General features: G+C 51.8%; 2 protein-coding genes across 3 annotated transcripts; both read left to right on the top strand.

The window, feature by feature from the left end:
* The first annotated feature begins 6,685 nt into the window (after nt 1–6,685).
* Nucleotides 6,686–21,347, top strand: GJB1 (gap junction protein beta 1). Of its 2 annotated transcripts, none has more exons than XM_081180550.1 (2): nt 6,686–6,793; nt 19,967–21,347. In XM_081180550.1, the coding sequence occupies exon 2, from the start codon at nt 19,979–19,981 to the stop codon at nt 20,813–20,815; it is 837 nt and encodes a 278-aa protein (XP_081036676.1). In that variant the 5' UTR covers nt 6,686–6,793; nt 19,967–19,978; the 3' UTR covers nt 20,816–21,347. The 2 variants fall into 2 exon arrangements, with proteins under 2 accessions (XP_081036676.1, XP_081036677.1); XM_081180551.1 differs by lacking the exon at nt 6,686–6,793 and adding an exon at nt 16,705–16,756.
* A 151-nt stretch (nt 21,348–21,498) lies between these two features.
* LOC308579410 (gap junction Cx32.2 protein-like) lies at nt 21,499–27,178 on the top strand. The gene is made up of 2 exons (XM_081180514.1): nt 21,499–24,929; nt 25,619–27,178. Exons 1-2 carry the CDS (start codon nt 24,707–24,709, stop codon nt 26,578–26,580), a joined length of 1,185 nt encoding a protein of 394 aa, XP_081036640.1. The 5' UTR covers nt 21,499–24,706; the 3' UTR covers nt 26,581–27,178.
* Nucleotides 27,179–27,315: the final 137 nt, after the last annotated feature.

Raw genomic sequence — 27,315 nt, 5'->3', positions numbered from 1 at the left:
TATATACATATGTGTTCGCTTGGTACATTTATGAACATTTATTATATATATAAGACCTTTAAAAAAATTATTACAGTGTCATCTGGTGTCACAGTGTATACATATAAATACATAATACATATAAATACATAACACATATAAAGTGTTGCCAATGTAGTTAAGTCCTAGTTTAACCTCCATGTGAGCTTTGTGAAGGCCCATCGTCGTAAAAACTCCCTGCAGTTAAATTGGAACAGGTGCTCAGTAACAGACAGGACACAGTGTAACCTACATGTAATATCAGGATGAAGGCTCAATAAGCAGGGTCTCTGAAGGCACCCTTTGAATAACTGCAGCAAAGAGTGAAGGGAGATTGGCTACAGGGTGGTGATGGGGTGGGGTGCAAGGTGAATAAGCTGCCTTCTCCCCCTTTTGCTTAAACTGCAAGTTTCCCTTTTTCTCTCTGCACCCTGAATAGAAACTGCATTTTCTGTCTTTTCCCAGCATAGCACCCATCTCTGGGCCTCTTGCTTCATTCTCCCTTGGCACGCAACAGCAAGAATGAGAAGGCCTTCAGGGAAAGACCAGGAGTCTTCAGAGAAAGAGCAACAGTAAGTCAAAGTAAATCAGGAATAGGTCACACCTACCTGATATGGACAGCAGGCAAAGCTAAAAATGCAACTTTGCTTAGGGTTACCCATTGTCATGGCATTTTGCATGTGCAGATAGGAGCATGTATTTATTAACCAATGAAAATGGACACATGTGTTGCTCACATTTGAAGTAGCCAATGCATGTTCTATACATGTTGTGTTTCATGTGAAAACTCCGTAGAGAAACCATATAAATCTCAGCCTCATGCCTTAGATGGCAAACAGACTTTTGGTGTCAATCTTCTGTGCCTTTCTTGCTGCAGCTTGAAATAAACTTTTTACTATGTTTCTACCCCTGGAGGTGATTATTGGCTTTTGGATCACCCCAGGAACAGGAGCATGTGCCCCAAACCACTTCAGTGCTGGTGTGCGCATTCTGCCATTTTAATTTTTTTGAAAATATACTTTATTGAAATTCATATATAACATAAATAATGTACACAACTGTCGCAGGAACACCCCCCCAATCATTCAGTTTGTACAAACTTCACACACACACACACACACACACACACACACACACACACACAGTACATACGCTACGCTTCTGTTATAAATTGATAGAAAATCAACCATACATTGGATCTGCACCATTCCACTTTTATTTTACTCCATGAAGGAAGGACTACAAAATGGGGAAGGTTTGATACAGGCCAGCCATAATCCCTTGAGCATACCAGCACATCCACAGGAGCCCTGCCCAGTTGCTATGCCAACCCTGATGGTCTCAGACAGAAGACAATCAGGATCACAAAGAACTTGCATATGGGAGTGGATTCAGCACGGACTGGAACAAAGGACAATGATCAGCTCTTCCCTCTGGGGGCAGGAAACTGCAAACTCCCCTCTGTCACCTGCAAAGCACTCATGGGGAGGGGGAAAGGGGGAACCAGCCAGGTGACAAGATACTCAGGTTACCTCCACAACTCCTCCCTCAACCCCTCCTTTTTGTGATGTAGTTGTGATGTAGACTTAGGGGTGTAGTTTGGGGAATTAGCAACTAATAAAAGGTGGGGTCTTATTTTGTTCTGGACTTCCATTTTGCTTCATCTTGTTGTGGGTGGGAGTCCTGCCGCGACACTATTCAATAAAGGCCAAGCCTACAGGCTGCTGTTTTGCTCCAAGTTATCCTGGTTGGTGTCTTTGTTTTTGTCCAAGGGAGCCCTCGGATTTCTCTGTTAACACATCCTTGAATGAACAAAAATATAAACAGAACAGTATAAACAAAAACCACATACAAAGAGTCCTCTATGTCAGTGTTTCCCAACCTTTTTTGGGCAAAGGCACACTTGTTTGATGAAAAAAATCTCGAGGCACACCACCATTACAGCCCCGTGACGTCAGCGCGCAGCGTCACTTGAGCTCCTTCTCCTGCTCGTTCAGGGCCGCAGTGGCGTAGCGTGGGTTGTCAGCACCCGGGGCAATGCAAGTAATTTGCACCCCCTAACCCGTGGATTTGCGCCCCCTAACACTAACCCCCAGATGTTGCGCCCGGTGTGGCCGGCCCCCCCTGCACCCCCCACGCTAGGCCACTGATCTATAGCTAAAAGCAGAAGTCGACAAATGTGTCCTGTTTTTTGCTCTTCAAAATATGGCAACCCGAAGACCCCCAGGGACCGTCCAACCAGCCTAGGAAGTGTGCTCTGGTCGCGGGGGAGGAGACACGAGGCATTGCCATCCACACCTGGAATTGAGGAGGAGCTGGAAAGGTCCTTTGGTTTCACACCCAGGACCCATTTTTTCTCTCTTCTTTTGAGAAAGGGGTGGGAAACGGGATTTGGAGGGCGCATGTGTGCGCGTAGCTGAGCTCCAGTTGCTCTGGGCATTTCTGGACAGCACCGGTAGCGTCTCTCCTAACCCCTCCCCACCCCGGTCTCCAGCCCCCCCCCCCCCGCCCAAAGGCTTCCCCCTACCTGGCCAAAGTTCCACCCGAAGCTGGAGATGCGGTTCGTGCTGCCCACGAAGAGGACGCCGAACTCGGAGAGGACGGATTCCTTGCGCTCAGCGCAGCTAGCCGCTCAGGGGCCCGGGGCGGCGCGCGCGTCCTGCAACCAGGGGCGAGTGCCATGGGGGTGAGCCATGGCAGGGCGCGCTGCGTGGAGCCTCGCTGCAGCCTCCCCCTCAGCTGTAGGGAGGCTGAGGCGGTGGGCAGAGGCCAGAGCGGAGCTTGCGGGCAGTTCGCCTGCAGACGCATGGCTCAGGCACGCTGCAGGCGCCGAGGTGTGGCGCCCAGTGCCCCCCGCCTCGCCTAGCTACCAGTGGCATAGGAAGGGGTCTGCGGTGGGTGCGGGGCTGAAAGGACAGACAAGGCTCCAGCAACCACCCCCACCGCCAAGTCCGCCGGTCCTGCAATCCCTTGCACGCTGACTTGGAAGTACAGTGGTACCTCGGGTTACATACGCTTCAGGTTACAGACTCCGCTAACCCGGGGCGCTGCTGCTGCTGCTGCTGCCGCCGCTGCTCCCGGCAGGCATGGGCCCAGCTGAGGCGGCGGCGGCTGTTGTGGTGGTGGCGGCGATAGCGGGCGGAGGAGGGGGCGGTGGCGGGGCCGAGGTGGCCGGCGGCGGCGGGGGAGGCGGCGGCGGGTGGAGCAGGAGGGCGGCCGAGGCCGGTGAGGGAGTAGGGTTGCCCAGGGCTTGAGGAGCCGTCGCCGGGAGTTGCTGCTGCTGTTGCTGCTGCTGCTGCCCGGACATGCCGGCCTCCTCCTCGTCCGCTGTCTCGCGCTCCTCCCTTTTGCGCGCGCTGCCCCGCCGCCGCCCCATTGGCCGGGTCCTGTCAGCTGATCCTGTGTTATTTCCTGTGGGTGTGTGAGAGGGGAGAATGGAGAGAGAAACCTCGGCACCACCACCGCGGAGCCGCCCCCGGCTCGACGCGGATCCTCGCCGCCGCCGCCCCGCCTCTCGCCGCCCGACTCGCCCGCCTCCCTCCCACGGCACACCACGCAATCTCTCGCGGCACACTAGTGTGCCACGGAACACCGGTTGGGAAACACTGCTCTATATGTTTAGAAAAATTAAATTGAAGTTAGATTTATGCTTTCTCTTTTTTTAAAAAAAATCCTTTTACTAACATAAATTAAAATAAAGGAGAATAGCGCATTATGCCATTGTGCTGCAGAGGTTTGGTCATTATTTCAAACCACTACAATAAAGTTCAGATAGAATAAACACCTTAGTTCAGGAAGGCACAAGAGGATGTAAAGTCTGGTTAATGAGTAGAGTCATGGAAGCTATAAAAGACAAGAAAGCTTTATTTGGGAAGTAGAAGGATTGCTCAGACTAGGAAAACAAATCTTGTCAAAACAAATCTTAGGTTGATAGTGAAGCATGTGGAGAAAAGAATTCCTCAGCAGATTGTTAACAACATTAAAAACAAGCAACAAATGTGTCATTTAAATACATTGTGAGCAGGAGAGCACCCAAGGAACTGGTCCAGACTGTGAGGTGACAAAGGTGTGACATGATTGGCACCCACAGGAGGCTGCCTTTATGCACACTCAGATCCTTTGTCAATAGAGTTCAGTGTCACCAGCAGTGACTCTATGGGATTTCAGGCAAGGAGTATATTCTGGCCCTACCCGAAGATGTTGGGGATTGAACCAAGGAACTGCTGCAAAGCACATGTTGTTCTACTTCTAAGCTATGGCTAAGGAGATGGCAATGAAGTTGGGTGAATTCTTCACTGCAGATAGCTGTGCCTGAACCACTTTTTCAGGGAGGTCTTATCATTTTTAAGCAAATGAAAGAGGTGACAAAATGTGACATTTTAGGGCAAACTGGCTCATGGATTTTTTTTTTTAAGGTTACTTTGCCCAGATGGCATAAACCTGGGCAAGAGCTTTGTGAAAGAATCCAGATGTGAAATTACTGATTTTTAACAAAATATATATATGCAACTCTCCACTAAAATCTGACAGTGCATTGAGACTGGAACATAAGCAACACAGATATTTCAAGGAAAGGGTCATAACTCAGTGCTAAAGTATCTTCTTTGCAAACAGAAGGTCCCAGGTTCAACTTCCCACACTGGAATCTCCAGGGAGAGCTGAGAATGTCTTCTGCCTGAAACCCTGGATAGCTGCTGCCAATCAGTGCAGGCCTCAATGTGCTTGACTCTGCAAAGGCAGCTTCCTGTATGCCTAAGTGTCATGGGCCCTTTTAGCCCTCATTAGGAGGCTTCAAGTCTTGCTTGGCTTTGTCTACCAGCACCCTCGGCAGCCCCCAGTAGGTGCTATCCTGCTCAGCAGTCACCTGGCACCTGTCCATTGCACGAGGGCCATCCGGCCCATTTGGGTGGCTGTTTTAACTTTCTCCCAGTTCTTGGGTGAGTACAGGGTGAGCTGTACTTGTTACTAAAGGCGATAAGTACTTTGGCACCCCGCCTGCCCTGCCCTTCTTTAACTGAGACAGGGAGGGACAAATAAAATCATTGCCTTCTATGACACCAAAGCGTTGCAGAGAGGGCACTGCCCAAGAAAGGCATAGTTAGACACAGGATCCACCCCGCGAGGCGGCACCAGTTCTGTGCCCATCAAAGCTAGAGGACAGTGCAGAAGAAACCGGGAACCTTTTTCTGGCAAGTTTTTTTTCTACCTCTTTAGGGGAGGGAGGGATCCTCCCATTCAGCTGTCAACAGCTGCCCACAAGGAGTAGTTACGGCCACCAACATGGATGGCTTTAAAAGAGGACTGGAGAAAGGCATGTAGGGCAAGGTTATTGATAGCTGCCAGCCACAATGTCTAGGGTCTGCCTCCACTGTCAGGCAGATGCCTCTGAAAACAAGGTCTTGGAATTGCAATTGTATTGAGGAGCTATGAAGCTCAGGTCCAGAATCTGATTGGCTGCTGTGAGAACAGGGCGGCTGGACTAAATGGGCCACTGGCCTGATCCAGCAGCCAGGCTCTTTGTATGTCCTAGCTGCTTTTCCTATGCCTGCCTTTGCTATAGGTGCTCAGAGTCACTGCCACGGTCACACCACAAACTTGATAGGTCTTTTGCGCAATAAGGATTGATGTTCCTCTCTCTGTTGTCCTCAACCAGCCGACCACCTCGCAGATGAAATGGGTTGTGGGCCAGGTTGTGAGGCTGGGGCCGCTTCCACATTGCTTCCAGCTCCTCCGAGACAGGAGTTCAGCCTCTCCACCTACTGTGGAGGAAAAGGAAAGAGGCACTCTGCACATGCTCAGGAGACAGTATTAAAATGTTATGTCTCTGGAATTGATCCCTGACATCCAGAGCAGGTTCTGGGGTAAATTTCAAGCCCTGAGGAAGGTTACTGGCCAGCTATCGCAATGGCCAATGATTTTGCCATCATCTCTGGTGTCTGTGTTGAAGCACTCTTGATCCAGCTGTGCCCAGACAGTGAGCCTAGTGCAAAGGTATTGCTTGCTTTGCCTTCTCCGGGTCTTGTGACCTTTGGGCTGTTTCAACAGCTGTTAGCGGAACCTTGGAGTGGGGCGTCTTAGTACACGTGAGTTAATGTTTACATACAGGATTGGCTTTTGCAAGAGTTTGAAAGGCTTGTGGGGGCACAGTATTTGGTTTGTGGCGTTCACAGCTAATTGCAAAAACTGCTTCTAAGGTGTGTGGACATGGGGTGGGTTGGAGGAATTAACCCAGGAGTCCATCTTCCTGTTTTGAAGCAGGTGCTGCCAACTCAGAGAGGTGTGGGCACATAGTGCTCTGTTCACAGCTGGCATCTTCTGGGTCCTGCATGGGGGAAAGGGAGCATTTGGCCCATGAAACTCTGCCACTGCTGCCACCACTGTGTCTGGCAGGGTCAGGGTGGGGAGCATCTGCCCAAGGCATCTGACCCAGATGCCTGTGTCTGGCAGGGTCAGGGTGGGGAGCATCTGCCCAAGGCATCTGACCCAGATGAGTGGGCACTGCTCCTGCGGAAATCTCTGGGCTGAACCGGCAGTGCCAACCACAGATCCTTATGCTATGTGCCTCTTGTGCTTTATATGGGCAGGAGGCGGCAAAGAAGAGGCGAAGTCAGGGTGGGCAAAAGAGTCTCCCCTCCTTCCTTTGGTTTTCCCTAGATGGAAAGAGGGAGGGAAGTGGGAGGGGCTGCCCCAAGGTATAAACTGCTCAGCTGGGGCAGCTGGGCTGAAGCTTTTTGCAGAAAGGTTATGCTGGTGACTGTCCTCTGATTGGCTACAGGTAAGTGTGCTAGCAAGGGGCAAGGCTGGCAGAGATCCTGTGGGGCTAGGCAGTGCTTTGGTTTTGTCAGTGTGTGGAGTTCCTAGGAGTTAGTGCCTACAGACTTCAACATCCAGAATCTAAACTTAATGAGGAAGACTATGCATCTATTTATGCATTGAAATGCAACTAGGTCATTCTTTTTCTCAATTTGGATATAAGCTGGGTTTTTTGGGGTGGTGGTGCTTGGAACACTTCAAAATACCGTACAGTTATTTAATAAGCAATGGCTGGAACATTCGCAAAACAGCAGCGGGAGCTCGCTTGATGCAGAGCAAATGGAAGACTATAAACGTCCAAGTCCCAAAGTTGCATTGTAACCCAAATGCTCTTTCTCCCCCACCCTAACCTTTCGTTTGTTTTTCTACTACGTTTTCTGATTCATGCCATTTCGTATCTGAAATTTTCAGCGTTCAACAGAACTTCTCACATTTGAAGTTAGTGCCAGAAATTAAGCAACAGAGCTGGCTGTTGGATAAGGAGGAAATCCTGCCCTGTTCCAGCATAATGTTCCTTCTGCAGCACTGCAGAAATCAGTATTGGGTGTAAACTTTACAGCAAGCTGAGAAAATCTCCTTTAGTGTGTGTCTGTGTTTAAAAGCCAAGTGCAAGTTTCTAGCCCTTATCAGGGCTTATGCACTTTGGAGGCCGAGCAGTGATGGGAACTGGGCTGTGGAAGTTGAACATGACTATGCTTTGCAGCGGCAAGATTGTTATTTGTAAAAGGATGCAAGGACACATATATTACCTTCTATGGAGCAATGGTTATTGAAATTAGTGGATTTGGCTGAGATGGCAAAGTTGATGTGCTTAATTAGAGGAAAATTAAGAGAAAATTTGTTGACATTTATGAATAATTGGAAACCCCTTAGGGACTTGGTGTGCAAAACGGAAAATGATCTTGTGATATCTGGGTTTTAAGACTAAAAAAGATTTGTTTATGGAAAGCAGAAGAGTTAGAGGCTATTATGGAGCTAATATGGAGCTGCATAAGTCTAGAAAGTTAATAGACGGAGAATTGGATGTCTTTTCTTTTTCTCTTCTTTCTTTTCTTTTTCTATATTTTCTTTCTTTTAGTTTATATGTTAAAAAAATTCTTGTTGTTTGGTATTCTTGTTAATTTTGTATATTGCTTTTTTGTTCTTTTCTCAAGTTTTAATAAATATGGTTTTAAAAAAGGAAAAGAAGGACACTGCTATGCTTTGCTTAGCCCCTGGCCTCTCTGCCTAGCGGTCTGTAGAGAGAAAATGATAAGAAAGAGTTAAGTGTGAATGTGAACTTCAAGATTCTGCTCTCTTGTCCTTGCGAAAATATGTTTTGTCCAGAAGTGCAATTCACAGGCGCATGAAATGTATGCGTGAACTTAGGAAGCTGTCTTCCCCACCCCAAGAAATGCACACGTAACCTCCTGACTGCAACTGCTGAAATATTACCATGATGTTGAAGTGGCCAGTAAACTCTGCCATGGTGTCAGCTGGCAACAGCAATGCCTGTGCTGCTTAGGGAATGTGAATGCCCTACCTGGAAGCTGTGACAAAAACAGGTGCATCCTCTGGGGCCGTCCCAAGGCTGCTTTAAGTTGGAGCAAGCTCCAGTGGGATGTTGCTCCGGCAGCATTTAGTTTTGGATAAAATGTGCAGTTGTTGCTGCTGTTTGGAAGTTTCTTGTTATATTACTAGGCATTGCTTCAATGTTTATTAATAGGAGATGTTTGCTTGCTTGCCTTATTAACAATAGTACAACTGTTTAAATTGTATTCTTTTTTTTCTAACTGTCCTTTCATTACCTTGAAATGTTGCTCTGTTTTGTTCTGTATGGTGTTATGTGCCACTTTGAGCATGTGTTTACCAAAGGAAAGCTGCATACAAATAAACTCACAATTGATGAGGACGGTGCCATTTCCTATCCTGCAAGCAGTGGGTTAATGCTCCTTTGACGCAGAGCCCCACCCCCTCCAAAAGCACCCTTTGCTGGGCTCAGGCTCACTGCTGGATTTGTGCTCCCTTCTCTCTTGCAAACCCCTGTCCAGTCCTGGCTGTTCTTGTCCCTCTTCGGCCACCTCTGCCAGGCCCCACCCCCCGAAAAGAGCTCAGCCAAGGCTCATTGCCGTCAATGCTGACCTGTGGCATCAAGCTCCCTGCAGCCCACCCTGGTCCTCTCCCACTAGGTAAACTCTGCCAAGGGGTGGCGATTGTTCTGGCTCACCGTGAGACAAACGGCTGCTATCTTGGTTTGCATGCCGCACCCAAACACATCTGCCCTGGTTTTGCCACCGCTGTTGCTGGTGTGGCCATTTGGGAACATAATAAGCTGCCTTATTCTGAGTCAGACCATTGGTCCACCTAGCTGAGAACTGACTACACTCACTGGCAACAGCTTTCTAGGATTTCAGGTAGGGGACATTCCCAATGCTACCTGGAGATACTGGGGTTTGAACATGGGCCCTTCTGCATTCCAAACAGATGCTCTACCACTGAGCTGGGGCTCTTCCTTTCTATGGCAACATAGCAAACAATTCATTGGCACTACATTAGGAACATAAGAAGCTGCCTTCTGCCTCAGTACTGCCTACACTGACTGGCAGTAGCTCTCCAGAATTTCAGACAAGGGATCTTCCCCAAGATTGAACCTGGATTCTTCTGCATGCAAAGCAGATGTTGAACCACTGAACTGTGTCCCTTTACATGCAGGGCATAGTCTTCTTGGTTGCAACTCCCAAATTCCAGAACTCTCACAGGAAATTTGCCTGGTCTATTATTTCATTAAATCTTTTCCCTGGCTGCTAAAGACAGCACAGGGATAGGGAATCTCTGTGCCTCAGACCCGGCCCACCCATGAGGCAGGATGAAGCAGCTGCCTCAGGTGGCAGAAGCGCAAGAGGCAGCACCCTGCCCACTCAGATGCTTCTGGTGTGTGGTGTTGCTGCTTGTCTTCCTCACATCTGAGGCGCAGAAGACAAGTGGCAGAACGCCTTGCAGAACATCCTCACCGAGTTTCAGCAGACGGGGGGGGGGGCGTGTTCAGGTGGTGGCAGAAATGGGTGGACGCTATTCCTGCTGTGCCTCCTCTTGTTCCTCAGACTCCAGCCAGTGTTCTCCATAGTCAGGAGTGTTAAGTTGTGGGTGAACATATCAGACGACACAGCGATTCTTCAAACAGCTCTTGTTTATTCAGAGGCCAGAACAGAACTGAACTGAAGGGCTCAGTCAGCCTGCTTATATAGAGCTCCAGTACAACGTTACTGTAGCAACTTTCTAAAACTATCCAGTCACTGAACGTCACTTTTGATCCTTCATTTGCATAACTATCTACAGTATCCCCCTGCTGGCCCAGGGTGAAACTACACTACATAACACCCCTCCCCACCGAGGTAAGGTGTTAGTTACAATCGTAATGGTTTCCTAATATACAGCACTACACGTATTGGTTCAATTAGGCACAAAAGCATATCGGTTACATTTCACATACTTCCACATACTTAGACCAACAGTGTTACATGTCCAACAACATAGTCCTTTAAATAAGTTGGGCGCTTGGAAACTCTGCCAGACCGCCGGGGACTGGTAGCCAAGTCCGGGGGGCCACACAGTTCTCGCTGAGGCTGTGGTGCGACCCTAGGTGGCATTGAAACCAAGTCCCCTGGATCCGCTGCTGTGGGTGGAACCTCCGCAAGTGGAGTTGGCGGAATGTCAGGCATGGCAGTGGTCTGAGTCTGTGGTAAGTCTGGCAGACCCTCTGAAGTGGCTTGGTTCAGCTCCATGCCGGCAGTTTGCGAGAGAGGTGTAGGTGGAGCCTCACCATCTGTAAGTGTCTGTTCCGGAGCCACGAGCGCAGTTGGGGGCACCACGGTAGTGTCCAAGTCCCCAACCCTGCGCCTAAGCTGGTCTATGTGCCGGCACCACAAACGTCCGTCTTCGAGTGCCACCTGGTACGAGCGAGGTCCAGTGACTCCCACTACTGTGGCTGGCACCCAAGGAATGTCCCCCACATAGTTCCGGGCAAAGACCTGGTTTCCTGGAACAAATGACCGTGACGCGTTGGCACAGCCTGGGGGTTTGGCCACTGCAAACTCTGGATGTAGCCGGTCGAGCGGTGACCTGAGGCGGCGACCCATAAGCAGTTCGGCAGGACTCTGCCCTGTGGCTGCATGAGGGGTGATGTGTTGTACGCGCCAGTGCCTCTTTTGCCAAGCGCACCATTCTCTCTGCTTGGATGGATGAAATGGTGCCATTAGGGCATGGCGGATGCCCTGTCCCAAAAGGTACCGCTCAAAAGTGCCTGACGGGAACTGTGGTCCGTTGTCGGAGACAAGGACATCAGGACACCCATGCGTCGCAAAGAGGCCTCGCAGCACCCGGATGACGGTCTCGGTAGTGGTGGAGGGCATCAGGGCCACCTCCAGCCATTTGGAATAGGCGTCCACCACTACCATAAAGGTCCGGCTGTGAAAGGGGCCGGCCAGATCGATGTGCACCCTTGACCAGGGTGTCTTGGGCATCTCCCAGGTGTGTCCCAGGCCTTGATTCTTGGCATGCTTGACAGGCGGAAATCCAGGCAGTGATGGCATCGGCCATGTTAGGCCACCAGACATAACACCGAGCCAACGCCTTCATTTTGACAATTCCCGGGTGGCCAACGTGCAGAGCCTCAAGGACACGTTGACGGAGTCTTTGGGGAATCACGATGCGGTCTCCCCACAGCAGACAGCCGCGATGAGCCGAGAGTTCACGTTGTCTGGTTGTGAAGGGCTGGAACTCCGATGCAAAAGGCCCTTGTGGCAACCCCCTCCACACCCAGTTGAGCACACGGCTGATGGTGCGATCCTGGGCAGATGCGGAGGCCACAGTGGCAGCCGATACAGGCGCTGCCAGAAGAGCCTCAATCAGGAGGAGTGATGAAGCTGGAGCCGGGTCTTCCACAAATGCTGGAAGACGGCAACGGCTGAGGGCGTTGGCATGGCCCATCGATTTCCCCAGGCGATGGACGAGCCGGTAGTGGTAGGCAGCCAGGAAAACAGTCCATCGCAGCATGCGCGGCAAGAGGACCGGTGGAGTTGGACAATCACCGGCGAGGAGGCCCAGGAGTGGCTTGTGGTCAGTGATGAGGTCAAAAGTCCTGCCGTAGAGGTATTCATGGAACCTCTTCACTCCAGCCACAAGTGCCAGTTCCTCCTTGTCTAGCTGGCTGTAATTCCGTTCAGTCAGAGATAGCGTCCTGGAAAAGTAGGTGAGCGGTGCTTCTCCTGTCTGGAAAACGGTGACTAAGGACAGCGCCGATGCCAAAAGGTGAGGCGTCGCAGGCAAGGACCAGCGGCCTGGCTTCACTGTACTATACCAGCACACTGTCCAATGAAAGGAGAGCCTTGACCGCGTTGAAGGCCACCGTCTCCTGATGACCCCAGGACCAAGGCGTCTTTGTGCTGAGGAGTCAGTGAAGAGGCTCAGCCACCGTGGCTTTGTGGGGCAGGAGCATGTTATAAAAGTTCAGCAGTCCCAGGAACGCCTGCAACTCCGTCCTGTTCTTTGGGATGGGGGCCTGCTGGATAGCGCGGATCTTGGATGTGGTTGGGTGAAGGCCGGAGGCGTCGATAAGATAGCCCAGGAACTCTACCTGTGGAATGGCGATCTGGCACTTCTCCCTCTTTACCTTGAGCCTGGCCTCCTGGAACCTAGTCAACATGGCACGGAGGCGCTCGAACAGCTGCTGGTGTGAGTCTGCGGACACCAAGATGTCATCAAAATATGGTACCATGCCCGGAAGCCCTTGTAGGAGACGCTCCATAAGGCTTTCTAAGATGCCAGGAGCCACACTCACCCCGAACTGCAAACGGCGGCAGCGGAATGCCCCTCAGTGGGTGACGATCGCCTGGGCTTTAGCAGTGGCATCCTCGACGGGCAGTTGTTGATAGGCTGGGGCAAGGTCCAGCTTAGCGAAGACCTTACCCTCACCCAGGGAATGCAGCAGGTGTTGGACAACAGGAACCGAATAAGCGTGCTGCTGAAGTGCCTTGTTGATCGTGCACTTGTAGTCAGCGCAAATTCTCACTGACCCGTCTGGCTTGACAGGCGTGACAATGGGGGTTTCCCACTTGGCGTGGGCAACCGGCTCCAAAACTCCTTGGGCGATCAGCTTGTCCAGTTGTTCGTCCACCTTAGCCTTGAGAACAAAGGGAACCCGGCGTGGCTTTAGCTTGATGGGGGCGACTTGTGGATCAAGGCTAAAGGAGATGGGTGTACCTGTATATTGCCCCAAAGTGCCGTCAAAAACCTCGGCAAAATCTTTGACCAGACCCTCAGTCTCTGTGTTAGAGATGCAGTTGATGCCGGTGACTTCCAGGCCGAGGGCATCAAATCAATCTAGCCCTAGAAGGCTTGGCCGCTGACTTTCGACCACCACCAGTCGGAGCAGGCCTGAAAAATCCTTGAAGGCGATCCGGAACCGGCCGACGCCTACCACAGGAATGTCGTTTCCCTGGTAGTCTCTCAGGTGTACGTGGTGAGGGTCGAGTTGCCTTTTGGACACTATGGGTACCAGTCTTTTGATGGTGCTCCAAGATACGATGGACAGGGCAGACCCGGTGTCGATCTCCATGTCACATGGAGCTCCTTCAATGAGCACCGTGACGTTCAGCTTGTGTCGCGTAGGCGAGTCGGTTTGGCCAATCGTGGTTCCAGACGGGCAGCGGCAGTTGGTGAGAGCGAAACAGCTTTCTTTGGCGGACTGGAGTGAAGACTTGGACTTGCGAGTCGGTGAAGGGGGGGTGTCAGACGGAGCCGAACGGCAGACCTTAACGATGTGGCCCCTTATGGAACACTTCTGACAGATGGCATCTCTGAATTGACACTTGGCATGGAAATGGTTGTCTCCACAGCCGGCACATTCTGATTGGCCATTGGACTTCTTTTGGAACTTCCTGCACTCCCGCTTTGTCTGGTGCACGTCATCGTCTTCACTGGAGGATGCCTCATCACTGCTGGCCTCTTAATGATGCACTGGAACTGGCTTCCTAGCAAGATGCGGGCTGCTGGCCTTGCGGATCTCCTGGGCGGAGTGTTCGGCAGCTTCCGAGGCCACTGCCTCCTCAATGGCTTTCTGTAGCGTGAGGTCTGGCTTGGCGAGGAGACGCCGTTGCAGATGGATGTCCCGGACCCCACAGACGATTCGATCCATCAGGGCATCGTCTAAGTCTCGGAACTCGCAGTGCATTGCAGCCTGTCAGAGGGCAGCAGTGTAGTTGTTGATTGACTCCGCCTCTGACTGGTTCCGGTGGTAGAATGCATGGCGGGCAGCAATCTTGGAGGGCTTTGGCGTGTAGTGGTTGCGGGGCTTCTTTTGAATCGTGTCCCATGGTGTTGCTTGGACTGCTTCAGGCGCAACCAATGCCCGGGCCGTCTCAAACACCTCAGGCCCACAGAGGCTGAGGAATAGGCCCCGCTTCTGCTTCTTTGATACTTCTGCCAGCTTGTTGGCTTGGAGGTAGCAGTCGAAGCGAGTGAGGTAGGAGTCCCATGATTCAAAGGCTGGCGCAAACGGCGGTAGAGGCACAAGTGAAGCCATGATTCCAATGCAGGCGTGAAGGGCGATGGATGGAACACAGTGCTCTAGCCAGAACAGTCAGCTCTGAATTGGTTCTGTTCAGTGATTTTGCTCAGTGATTCAGCTCAGTTCAGAGGGTGGCCGCATCTGGCTGTGCTCTGATGTCCATCGATCCCATCCTCGTCACCAGTGTTAAGTTGTGGGCGAACATATCAGACGACACAGCGATTCTTCAAACAGCTCTTGTTTATTCAGAGGCCAGAACAGAACTGAACTGAAGGGCTCAGTCAGCCTGCTTTTGTAGAGCTCCAGTACAACGTTGCTGTAGCAACTTTCTAAAACTATCCAATCACTGGACGTCACTTGCCTTTCCTTCGACCACCAACTACTGCTGCGGTTTGGTCATTTTCCTAGATCTGCTTTATGTGCTGACCAGTATTTATTTTTCCATTGTCTAATTGCCTTGTTTTATTGGGATGCATACCAACACCCAAAGAGAATGTTTTATAACAAACAAATATTCTGACTAAGCATTCGTAAAAACCTTCTGACAGAAAGAGCTGTTCTTCGGTGGAGCGGTCTCCCACGAGAGGTGGAGGACTCTCCTTCCTTGGAGGTTTTTAAAGAGAGGTTGGGTGGCCATCTGTCATGGACGCTTGAGCTGAGATTCCTGCATCGCCGAGGGTTGGACAAGATGACCCTTGGGTCCCTTCCAACTCCTAGATTGTATGATTCCATGAACTGCACTGTGCTCTAAGGAAGGCTGTTTCCGTTGGTGGAAAAGTGTATGCATTTTATTTTACTTTTTAACGTTCACTCCCATCCCCAACATGACTCACCTTTGGTTCTCAAGCGAGAGCCACTTCCTCTCCAAAGCTTTCTGGTGCCCTGAATAGGACCTTTGCTCCTTCCAGACCCGTGGCCCCTTGTCCAGCTATGTTTGAACTGGTTTAATGGTTACCTTCCCACAGAAAAATCACTGTGTTATTGCTTCATTGCACCTCCACCCACCCGCCTTCACTGCAAGTACTGGATTGGGATCTGGGATCAAGTTGCCATCCAGTTGGGACAGTGCTCAGTCCTTCCAGCCTCCTTGTAGCATTGCATGAACTTTGGGAGCTGTCCTCAGCCACCATCCTTCCTACGGGTCTGCATTTGAAAGGTCTTAGCCCACAAATACTCCAGACACGGAATCCATTTGCTGCCTTGAGTTGCTTGATAAGTCCTTCATGCAGTTCCTGATTACCAATAGGCAGAGTAGGTGCTGGTCTATGGGCCCCACAACGGAGCAAAACAATATTGATTTGATCTTGAAAGAGCAAAAATGTACTAGGAGATAATTAGCAAGGCTCAACCCCCCCCCCCCCGGATTTTGACTGCCTAGGGGCCTCCACAGGGTTTAATCCAGCACTGCCTCCATGCCCAGCCCCCAGCCCAGCACCTGCCAGCAGTTGCCCCAGTTTCAGTCCATGTGATTTTTCCCTGCCTTCACTCCTTCATGCATATGGCAGGAATCTCTCTTGGACCGAGTTTATGCTCTGTGAGCTTATTCCGCAGCAAAGCTCTTCTGCCCAGCAGTTACCTCCTGTGCTCTAGGCAGGCAGCTCTGTCTGTTGAGCTCATGAAGGGCAGTGAGTGTGTGGGCGGGTGGGTGTGTGGGTGTGGTGTGTGGGTGTGTGAGTGTGTAGGGAAGGATGCACTGGAACAGGGTTCGGTTTCCTAACTCAAAGGACTGAAGGCATCATTGTGCTCTGCCAGGCTTGGCACCGGATTCCGGTACTGACTTTGCACCCCGGAAGGAGACGCAAATCACCATCCCTTTTCGTGGGACATGGTACAGCTGACGCCAAAAGGCGTCATGGCTGAGGCAGCTGGCGTGTTGAGCATCCTCCCTTCTGACCCCCGGGGGCAGCAACTAGCAGCCTTAACTCTTCCTTCTCCCACCCCACTTCCTCCAGGGCCATTGCAGATCTTTCCAAGGCATGCCTGTGTGCACTGGCCTGAAAGCAGAGCGGCCGCCTCCAGTCAAACTCCTGGCTCCTTCTTCCACAAAGTTTAGCACCCCCAGCTTCTATCCTTTGATGTCCAGAGGGGAGAGGTCACTGTGTGGGGTCTCTGGCCCCTGGCAGAGCCTGGGACCAGGTGCTGGTGCTTGGTTAGAACGGCCTGGAATGCCGTACACAGACACTTTGTTTGGCAAGGGTGGGCGGAAGTCCGGGCGCTTGGTCTGAATTCTAAAGTGTGTTGTTTGGGGGCCGATAAAGGCCTCATTGTATGCAAAGCAGTTTATAAAGCAGCGTATGACTTCCCCGAGCTGGGCGCAGTCTGCTGGGAGGCCTGACCCTGCAGAGGGAGCCTGCGGCTGCCTTGGGAAGGACCTGCGGCAAGGTAAAGTCCCGGCTGTGAAACCTCCCCTGACCCAGATCTTTGTAGAAGCAGGAATGACTTGGTGGGTAGCAGTCTAGATTAGGGCAGCGGTGGTGGTCCTCAGTGGTGGGATGGGAAGGACCTGTCTATTTTTCCAGAAGCAAGCAAAGGGCACGGATTCAATCTAAAAAGACAGTACCCCAACCCACTCTTCTGCAGCTCTCCTTCCCATTTTGAAGCGTCAATGGCTGTAGCATCAGAAGAAGTGCGCAATGGCAGCTGCTTCCAGATAAGACTTAAACCTAAATGGGTGTGAAGAGATGCCCAGAAGCTGGGAAAGCTCTTTCCCAGGAATTTTTTAAAAATCAAAATGCTTTGTTTATAGCTGTATTATTCCTTAACAATCCTTAACCTTGCAAGGTTGCTCACTACAGCAATCTCTGGATCACTGCTGAACGCCTGAGGTCCGGAGAGCCTAGTTGTCCACCTAGTGAGTTTGGGGCTGTGGTGACTTCTGACTTCTGTTAGCTCACACGGAGTTTGCCTCTGGGGCAGGCTGGGTGATCATTGTGCCTCTTGGGTGATACTTGCACCTCTTCACCTCCTGGAACTCATCCTGTCTCTGACAGAAAGAAAACCCCCTTTTTTTGCTTGAAAGGCATTTGGGCATCTGCAGTGCTGCCTCTTTTTCTGGCTGTAGGCTTGTTCAAACACAGGTACAACCTGCCTTTGCCACGTGTACAAATGTGTGCATGGATGAGCTTACCTGTGTTGTTTTGTGCAGCTCCACTGGTGTTCAGAGACTTTAATGCTCCATGTGAGTAACTGTTTGGCTTTACAGCTCAGCTGTTCGTATGCAGAGGCAGAAAAGGAAGCTGCCCTCTGTGGAGTCAGACCATTGGCCCATCCAGCTCAGTATTGTTGAAACTGACCATCAGCGGCTGCCCAGCATTTCAGACAGGGCAGTCTTTCCAAGCCCTGCCTGGAGGTACCAAAAGCTGAAGTTGGAACCTACTGGATGCACACCAGGTGCTCTTCCTCTAAGCTATGGCTCTTAGAAAATCTGTGGCTCAGTGGGAGCGCATCCCCTTTGCATGCAAAAGGTCCCAAGTTCAACCTTTGATATCTCTAGGTGGGCCATGGTCCAAAATCCCAGAGAGCTGCTGCCAGTCAGTGCAGGTGATACTGAGCTAGATGGACAAATGATCTGACTCCCTAAGCAGCGTTCACATTTACATTAATTAAACCCTCGTTGAATGTAATGTTTGACCAACACTTCTGTCGCTCTCCAAACCATCATGTTGAAAGGCCCATTTTGGGCTGGCTTGCACGGTGACAGAGCAGAAAGTGCTGTGGACGTCAGTAAAGGAGATGCCATGCATCTCTGGTCCCACACTATGCCTGGAAAACCTCCATTGTTTGTTTTGCACCTCATCTTTGGAAGTAAATGAGGGTGCCAGCTAGCAAGCAAGCAGCAAAGCTTTGCCCCCAATGGAATTCAGGACCTCCCCATCAAACACTCTGTTCTGCTGCATGTCATGTGCCTCTCATAGGAACAGTGGGAGGTGGTCAGGGAAGCAGGGAGGAAGGGAGGGAGAATAGACAGACATCATTAGGCTGTGCTGCTCCCTTGAGAAAAGCTCCATGGCTAAAAAGCAGGAGACTATGAAGACACACCTGTGGGTTTCAGAGCGAACGTTTTCATTTACTATCTAGAATTGGGGCAGCCCTCAGCTTTCAAACAGGGTGTGAGCGGGGGGGAATGGACTGGCAGAAATTAAAGGCTTTGCCCAGTGCCATGCTGGCAGTGGAGTAGGCTAGTCCCCTCAATGTTCCACTGGCGCCTCCTTCCCAAAGCCTGGGAAGCTTCTTCCCAGCTTAGGGAGGAAGGCACGATGCTTGCATGTGACACTGCTCCCCACCCCATTGCCCTTGCAAGCTGGCACCTCTGATCCTAACTTTCCCCCTATGAACAGTTTGCCTTTGGCCCCATTCATGGCCACCATGCAGCCCCTGAAAGATTCTGCTGCCTTCCCAGGGAATGTAGCCCCCAACAAAAGCAGGCAGGGGAAAGATCTCTCGCCCCTGGTGATCTCCAGCTGTTTTGGCATACGGTTCCCATCAGCCCTGCCCAGCATGGCCCAAGACTGGAGAGATCCAGGTTGGTGAAGACTGCCTTGCAGCAGCAGCAGCAGCAGCAGCAGCAGAAAGGGAGCAGTTGAAAGTGGTCTCCTCTGTGACTGCCTGTTGCCCCAAGAAGCCCCTCTGTTTGCAGACTTGTTTCTTGAGCCTCCGTGTGCCTGTACAAGAAGTCTCAGCCAGAATTGGCATTGCCTCTGTTCCCTTCTAGAACTGGATGTGTTGAAACAGTGTTGGAAATGTTGTGATGTGTCTGGATTGCAACTTGGCATTTCCTTGGATGATCATGGGGTGGCATTCAGCTACGTTTTGGTCAGACTAGACCTGTTTAAAGAAATGGACCTCAGTCATGCTCATTCCTTCCAATGGGTCTATGCTGAGTAAAAATTGTTGAGTAGCACCATTACCTTTTACACACTTGTTTTTCAAGGCATTGGACTGTGCAGGTCAGAGCAATTCCCATCAGACCCAAGTCCAGGGGCTAAACTCAACATGTCTTTCTTTTGAAAACAGGGGTTGTGCAAACTGGGTGTCAGGCACTGCAGCTCCGCCCATTGTTAAAATGTGGCTTTTTTTCGGCCACAGTGCTTGCAGGTAAAGGCTGAACTAAAGGAGGCCCTAAAATAAAACGATAAAGGTGGGCACAGGAGCATTGACTCTTGATTTCAGAAGTCTGGCAACAGCACGGCTTTGGAGCAGTCGATACACGCCTGCCTTGCTTAGCAGAACGGAGGTAGGGAAATGGGCCTTTCTCTGAAAAATATTACTTAGGAGAATCTGTGATGCCTACACTCTCGGTCCTTCTGGCAAGTGCCGTAGCTCAGTAGGAAAGCTTTTCCCTTGTACACAGGAGGCCCCAGGTTCCATCCCCTACATCTCCAAGTAGAGCTGGGAATGTCTCCTTCCTAAATCCCTGGAGAGCTGCTACCAGCCTGTGTAGACAATACTGAACTAGATATACCTCTATGGCATAACTCGTGTTATGCATCCACCTGTATCCCTACCAGCAGCACAGTGATGGTGGTTGTGGAGTAGGAGGAACCTGTACCTGCCTACATCCTGCTCTGACCCGGCTCTGCTGTTCCCTTGTAGGAGTGCGGAAGAATGAAGTGGGAAGGCTTCTATGCCCTGGTGATTGGTGTGAACCGCCACTCCACCGCCATTGGCCGCATCTGGCTCTCTGTGGTGTTCATCTTCCGCATCATGGTGCTGGTCGTGGCCGCGGAGAGTGTCTGGGGGGATGAACAGTCATCCTTCACCTGCAACACGCAGCAGCCTGGCTGCAAGAACGTCTGCTACGACTACTACTTCCCCATCTCCCACATCCGCCTGTGGGCCCTACAGCTCATCCTGGTGACCACGCCGGCCTTGCTGGTGGCCATGCATGTGGCATACCAGCAGCACCAAGAGAAGAAGCTCTTGGTCATGACGGGCCACGGAGACCCCAAGCACCTGGAGGAGGTGAAGAAGCACAAGATGCGCATCTCAGGGTCCCTGTGGTGGACATACATCTGCAGCGTGATCTTCCGCATCGTCTTTGAAGGCACCTTCATGTACATCTTCTACATGATCTACCCAGGGTACCAGATGATCCGCCTGGTCAAGTGCGACGTGTACCCCTGCCCCAACACGGTCGACTGCTTCATCTCGCGCCCTACCGAGAAGACTGTCTTCACCGTCTTCATGCTGGCCACCTCGGGCATCTGCATCATCCTCAACCTGACAGAGGTGGTGTTCCTGCTGGTGAGGGCCTGTGCCCGCCGCGCATCCAAGAGCCACAACCCTTCGTCGAAGAAGGGCTCCTTCCTGGGCCACAAGCTCTCTGAGTACAAGCAGAACGAAATCAACCAGCTGCTGACGGAGCAGGACGGCTCCCTCAAAGACATTCTCCGGCGGAACTCAGGGATACAAGAGAAGAGTGACCGATGTTCAGCCTGCTAAGGGTCTCAGGACCGGAGGGCAGGGGTGTTCACAACTTGGTTACAGCACAGCACGCCTGGTGCGGAGAGGGGGGGCCGCAGCTGTGGGCCTGCCAAGTCAGATCACCATCACTCTGTCAAGACCTCATACCGGGCTCCCTCCGATTTTCCCGTTGCCAGATGCCCCACCAGCCGTGGCCTTTTTCTCCCTACTGCTAGCCCACATAATGTCCTCCAGGCACAGTCCCTGTGGACAGGATGGCCTCTGATATTGAGAATCACACAATTTGCCCACTGCAGATCCTCTGTTGAATATGCCTCTGGTTGTGATTAACTAGGCCTCAGCAGCCTAGGGATGATTGGGTAGGCACTAAGACTCCCCTGCTGGGCCCCGTTCTGGGGATCAAAATATTGCAGCATTGGGGGGCCTGTGTGCCTTTTCCTTGTCTGGCCAGGCCCTTTTTCCTTTTGCCCTCCCAACATCTCCTGCTCTTTATCACCCTAACCTACACCAGAAAGAAAGGAAAGTAAAAATAAAAGATGCTAAACCCGAATATTATATTATTTGACGTGCTTTCTACATCCTGGAAGCACTTTGTATCCATACTGTGTAGTCCAGGGAAATTTGTGGCCCAGGATTCACCGGCAGGCGAGACAAGAGCTCATGCACATTGGTCTGCGTCTTTTGAATTCTCCCTGCTGTTTCTAGCCGGCACTTCATGCTGGTTTCCACCGCCCTGGCTAGTGCTTTGGAGGAAAAGGTTTGCAGCAGCAGCAACCCATGCAGGCCAGGGGGGCCCACCTCTTTCCTGCCCCCTCCTTTTTGTATTGGGAGTGTTCCTGGGCCTTTTAAACACAACAGAGAAAGGTAAAATGCCACTGCTTTCACTGCAACTACCTGATTTGCTAGCCAGGCAGAGGTTAAAGGATGGGAAACCCTCCCACTGGGGGAAAAAAGCCAGCAACCCCCACCTCTGCATCATCACTGCTGCTCTCCTTTAGCCAGGGTTCAAAGAAGATTGGGTTGGGGGCAGAGAGGTGGGGCATTCCCAGGCTATTTTCATCACCTGCTACACCTCATTTTGCCAAAGCAGTCACACAGTATTAAAAGCTGGTTTTGCAATTCTCGACTCAAGAGTTCTTTTTCATCTGGGGGTTTGTCTGTGTCCCGCCCCGCCCCCACACAGAGTGTTACAAATAGTAGTAGGTTGTAGGAACCACACACTCAAATTAAGCCCCTCCTGGCAACTGGGGCAATCCTTCCGGCATAATTCCGGCAATATTTCAGAAGTTGGCATCCTAAGGCAGACTTCTTTGTCCAGCTAGGATTTTTCTCCACTTCCTGACAGTAGTTCTGCAGGGTCCTCCTTATTGCGTACTACTTGATCCTTCTTAACGGGACATATGGCAAATGGAACCTCCTGCGTGCAAGGCAGGTGGACCTACCCCTGAGCTGTGCCTCTTTCCTAACAAGGTAGGGCGGCTCTTTCATTCAACCAATGGTCTGGAGCTCCATGCAAGAAGAGCAGGGCAAATCTCCAGTGGGTTGGGAACGGCTCTGAGCAAGATGCCCAGAGGGGAAAGCCCCTGCTTCATCCCAAAATTGAGAATAGCCCCATGTACTGACCATTGAGTAACCGCTTCTCATCGGGAGCTCAGGAAGGGCACTAATCCTCAATGGCCACACTGCGGCAAGTTTTCATGCTCTTATATAGTCTATTCTGGTGTTCTTCAACCTTGAGTGTCCAAGATGGCCACTGGCTAAGCTGGCTGGGAACAGCCACCGCTGGAGACTTGAGGCTGAAGAACCTAAGGACAGCACTGCTGGATCAGGTTGGTGGCCCATCTAATCCGGCAGAGTTGCCAACCAGATGGGAAGCCTGCCAGCAGGACCTGATCCAACAGCAGCCTTTCCTTCCCTGTAGTTTCCAGCAGTGGGGATTTCGGAGCATACTGCCTCCAACAGTGAAGGTAAGAGCATAGCCTATCAAAACTTGCTGCATGAAGGACATTGCTGACAGAAAGGCTGCTCTGCTCAGGCCAGAGGGACAGGGCTGCGATTCAAAGAAGGTCAAACATTTGCAGAGTAAGGTGGGTGGGGAGGTTTGGAAGCTGTGCTTCATCCACCAGTACCCTTTTTTCTTTCAAAGAACAAGATCCAAGGGAAATTCCTGCAGGTTTTTCAGCCTGGATGAGGAAAAGCTGCCAGAGGACAGGTTGTTCCCATCCGTGCACTGCTCTCCCCAAAATCCCCAGCTCACACTTGCAATTATTTTTAAAATGTTCCTACTTTTAAATGAGTTAACCTTGGCTTATAAACAAATGCAGGTATCTAGTTTTAGAAAACTGAAAACAAAAAGGCAGGTCTGAGGCAGAGCATCTGCTTTGCATGCAGAAGGTCCCAGGTTCAAATCCAATGGCACCTCCAGATCAGAACTTAGACTGTCTCCCTACCCCAAACCCTGGAGAGCCAGTGTTGTCAATACTGAGCTACATGGACCAAAGACCTGACTCCGTATGATGCAGTTGACTTATTTTTTTTTTACTTTAAAATGCATAAAGTGAAGCCTAGCCTTCTGACACCACCTGCTTATCTTATGGTATGTAAGTGTGCAGGGTAAATTGCTAAGGTCCACATGGCAGATGAACCTTGTGCTGTGCTCACCTTGAAAATGTTTTGTTCCTCTTCACCTCAAGTGGTCCCTGATAAACACTGAGTGGTTTTATTGATTGGTTGCATTGCATTGCATTTACATCTCACCTTTCCTTCAGAGAGCTCAAGGACATGGTTACCCCCCCTCCTCAATTAATCCCCACAACAACCCTGTGAGGTGGGTTAGGGTTGAGAGGCAGTGAGTGGTTCAATGTCGCCTAGGGAGCTTCAGAGGAGATTCAAACCCTGGTCTCCCAAGGTCCTAGTCCAGCACTCAAACCACACAACACACTGGCTTGTACACTGCACAGGAAAATGCATTGTGCAAGAACACAAGATATATTTATTTCCCTTCCCCAATATAAGCCACTGCGTACCACCTGCTCCAGTGACCACTGGACTGGGATGTGGGCAAGGAGGTTGGTCACAAAGGAGGTTGGTAACCTGTCACTCTACTCTCCCTGACTTCTGAAGCAGCTCTCTTGAGTTGGGAGCATACTGGCTTGTTGCAAGAAGCTGCACAAGAGGCACTGCATTCCTCAAAATGTCACATTCAGAATGTAAGATGATGCTGGTTCCTGGATCAGGCCAAAGGGGCCCATCTAGTCCAGCATCCTGTTCTCAAATTGGCCAAGGAGATGTCTCTTGGAAACCCACAGTTGGGAAATGAGCACAACACAATTCTCTCTGCTTGGGATTCCCAGCAACTGGTTTTCGTTTACTGTCTCCAAAGCAGAGGGAGAACACAGGAATCAGGGTCAGTGCCCACCAGTAGCCTGTTCTCCATGATTTTGTCTAATCTTCTAAAGCCACCCAGGTAGGTGGCCATCACCAGGTGGGAACACCATAAATAAGTCCTTTCTTTTGTCTGTTAAGGTTTCCAACATTCAGCTTCACCGGGTGGTCCAAAGTTTTAGTAGCACATGCGGGGGGGGGGGGGGAATTCCCCTTTCTCTTTGTTGACTTTCTCCCTACCATTGCTACAGACACAAGAGGGAGGAATGCTGAGGCTTCCGAGGGCGATGAGGTGGTGACTGGCTAGAGGAAGCAGAACGACCATCCCAGAGCATAGCCTCTCTCGTCCGCAGGTCATTCCAAGGTCCCTCTCACCAGAGAGCTCCTGCCTAAATATAACCCCACTCACCCTTCGCACTCGCCCTGCAGGAGGGGCTATAATTAACCAAGTGTGCTGTCCAAAAATAAGAGTGTTGGAAGTGACCCCCCAGTGGATGCTGCAGAGGTCAGTCATGAAAACAGCCAATGAGCAGCAAAGCCCCAATGGCAACAAAGCCCCAGCCCAGGGAGGAGAGGCACCAGGAAGAGATCGTTGCTCCATTGTGGTCACCGGCGGAAGAGACGGCCGGACAGGCGCTCAGAGGTGGCTCGAAGGAGGAGCTGCTGACACCCAAGGGAGCTGACAACACCTGGGATGCTGGCCAGGATGTGAAGTGTTTTGATGCCAGGACCTCCAAACGCAGACAGGGTGAGTGTTGCTGCACCTGGGCGGAGTCTGACTTTGGAAGGGCTTACCACCCCACCCCCAGCAGCCACCTTGGCTCTATGAACATGCTGCTTTGGGCACAACCCCAGCTTGGGCCGGTAGTAATCTTGGTCCGCTATTTACTTATTTTTCGCAGGTGGTGCTAGGGGTGGTGTGTAGCATGGGAGGCTTGCTTATAAACCAAGTCGGACCACCGCTCCATTTAGATCAGTATTGTCCTCACTGACTGGCAGCAGCTCTCCAGGGTTGGGGCAGGGGATGTTCCCAGTCCTACCTGGAGATGTTGGGGATTGAAACTGCATGCCTGAGCTGTGGCCATACCATAGGGCTGGAGGGGCAGAAAGGGGGTCTTGGCCATCTCCCAGCTGTGCCCATATCTGAGGGGAAGAACTGTGCTTTGGGGCCAAGGCTTGTCCTTGCAGGCAACAGGTGCTCAGCTCCACTCCTAGGCACTAAGCTATTTATCCGGTTAAATGCCTGGCTTTTCAAGGGACATGCACACAATGGGCCCTACCCTAAGAACAAAAGCACAATGACTCCTCATACATCAAAGGGCAGCCTGCTTGGCACAGGTAGGTCCTGCCCCTCCTCTCTCCCCGTTGGCAGGGAGGGGAAGAGAGGCAGCAGTGCCAGCACCCCACCCCAATTGTCTGAGCCTCCCTTTCTTGCAGGGCAAGCCCGCCTTGCACCCATGGGCGACTGGCACCTGCTTGGGAGGCTGCTGGAGAGCGCACAGGAGCACTCCACGGTGGTGGGCAAAGTCTGGCTCACTGTCCTCTTCATCTTCCGCATCCTCGTCCTGGGGGCAGCAGCAGAGAAGGTGTGGGGGGACGAGCAGTCCAACTTCTCCTGCGACACCAAGCAGCCTGGCTGCCAGAGCGTCTGCTACGACCAGACCTTCCCCATCTCCCACATCCGCTTCTGGGTGCTGCAAATCATCTTTGTCTCCACGCCCAGCCTCATCTACCTGGGCCACATCCTGCACTTGGTGCGCATGGAAGAGAAAGAGCTGGGGGCCTCCCCGGGGGTTCAGGTGGAGGTCAGCAGCAGCAGCCCAGCAGCTCAGCCCAGGCCTGGCACAGCCCCTGTGCGGGACGCCTGCGGAAGGATCCGCCTGCAAGGGGCCATCTTGCGAACGTACTTCTGCAATGTTGTCTTCAAGGCTCTCTTTGAGGTGGGCTTCATCCTGGGCCAGTACGTGCTGTATGGCTTTGAGTTGAAGCCCCTCTACACCTGCAGCCGCTGGCCCTGCCCCAACACGGTCAACTGCTACATCTCCCGGCCCACCGAGAAAACCATCTTCATCCTCTTCATGCTGGCCGTCGCCTGCCTCTCCCTCCTGCTCAACATGGTGGAGCTGTACCACGTGGCCACCACTAAGTGCAGGCAAGGTCATGAGCCCAAGCTCAGCCCAGAAGGGCAGCCGGAAGGAGAGCCTGCCAGCCACCGCCACCGCCTGCTTCACTGCCCCAGTGCTACGCCTCCCAGCAGCCCCTCTCTGCAGCCTGCAGAGAAAGCCAGTCCACGGACGGAGGGAGTGAGCGAGAGCCCCGCTTGGGGCGGAGGGCAGAAGCGAGGGAGCAAGTCCAGCAAATCAAGCAACAAGTGGAGGTCCAGTGACCTGGCTGTTTAGCCAAGGGACTTTGCTAACCTCACACTGGATAGCAAGACCCAAGTGTTCCCACGGGCGTTAGATGCACCACCAAGTTGAAATCCCTACCCCAATGCCTGATCAGACAGAGAATTCCTGGGCTGGAGGAAAGGTAGCCTGTACCTGCTCAGAAATTAGGAAGCCTCAGGCCTCTCTCCTTTACCTCTCAAGCCTGCCCTTTCATCAGAGAGCAACTTTGCCACGCTAGGAGAAGCAGCAGAGACTTCACAGCTCCCTTTCCAATGAAGAAGGGGGACTCTGAGGGAGAGTCCCAGGCTGGGTCCTAAGTCTCGAGACCCTCTTCTTCTAGGCATCAGCCCCAAATGCCTGAAGCAGAGACTTCAGCCACTTTTGGGAGCAGCTGCTGCAAAGCCACAAGCAGAGAAGAGCACTGGGCATGTGGACAATGGCCAGGCACTTTGGAAGATTCTCTTGGTGTCTGCTGCCCCTTAGTGGCCAGGAAGTGGAAAGAGCACGCTTCAAGGCAGGCTCAGTCGGAGCAGAGAGCTGATGCAATGGGACCCACAGCAGCCAAGTCAGGGAAGGGGGTGGAGGTCTTCCCCTGGGGGCATAAAAGTTGGTAAGGCATGCTGGCTGCCACATGCACACCCACCAATGGAAATTACCTCGCTGGGACATGGGGCCTCCAACCCTGTTCTTGTGCATCACCACATTTTGGGGGCACAGAGACAAGGACCACAGCCCTGGAATAAGAGA

The sequence above is a fragment of the Podarcis bocagei genome, assembly GCF_964188305.1.
Source record: "Podarcis bocagei genome assembly, chromosome: Z".
Lineage (NCBI taxonomy): Eukaryota > Metazoa > Chordata > Lepidosauria > Squamata > Lacertidae > Podarcis > Podarcis bocagei.
The sequence above is the reverse complement of the archived record's forward strand: the minus strand, read 5'-3'. Positions and strand labels throughout refer to the sequence as shown.

Bases quoted from the DNA above. Each gene is read 5' to 3' on its own strand.
- LOC308579410 (XM_081180514.1), top strand. From the start codon at position 24,707: ATGAGCAGCAAAGCCCCAATGGCAACAAAGCCCCAGCCCAGGGAGGAG. The intron at 24,930-25,618 runs GTGAGTGTTGCT...CCTTTCTTGCAG, and splicing joins GACCTCCAAACGCAGACAGG to GGCAAGCCCGCCTTGCACCC.
- GJB1 (XM_081180550.1), top strand. From the start codon at position 19,979: ATGAAGTGGGAAGGCTTCTATGCCCTGGTGATTGGTGTGAACCGCCAC.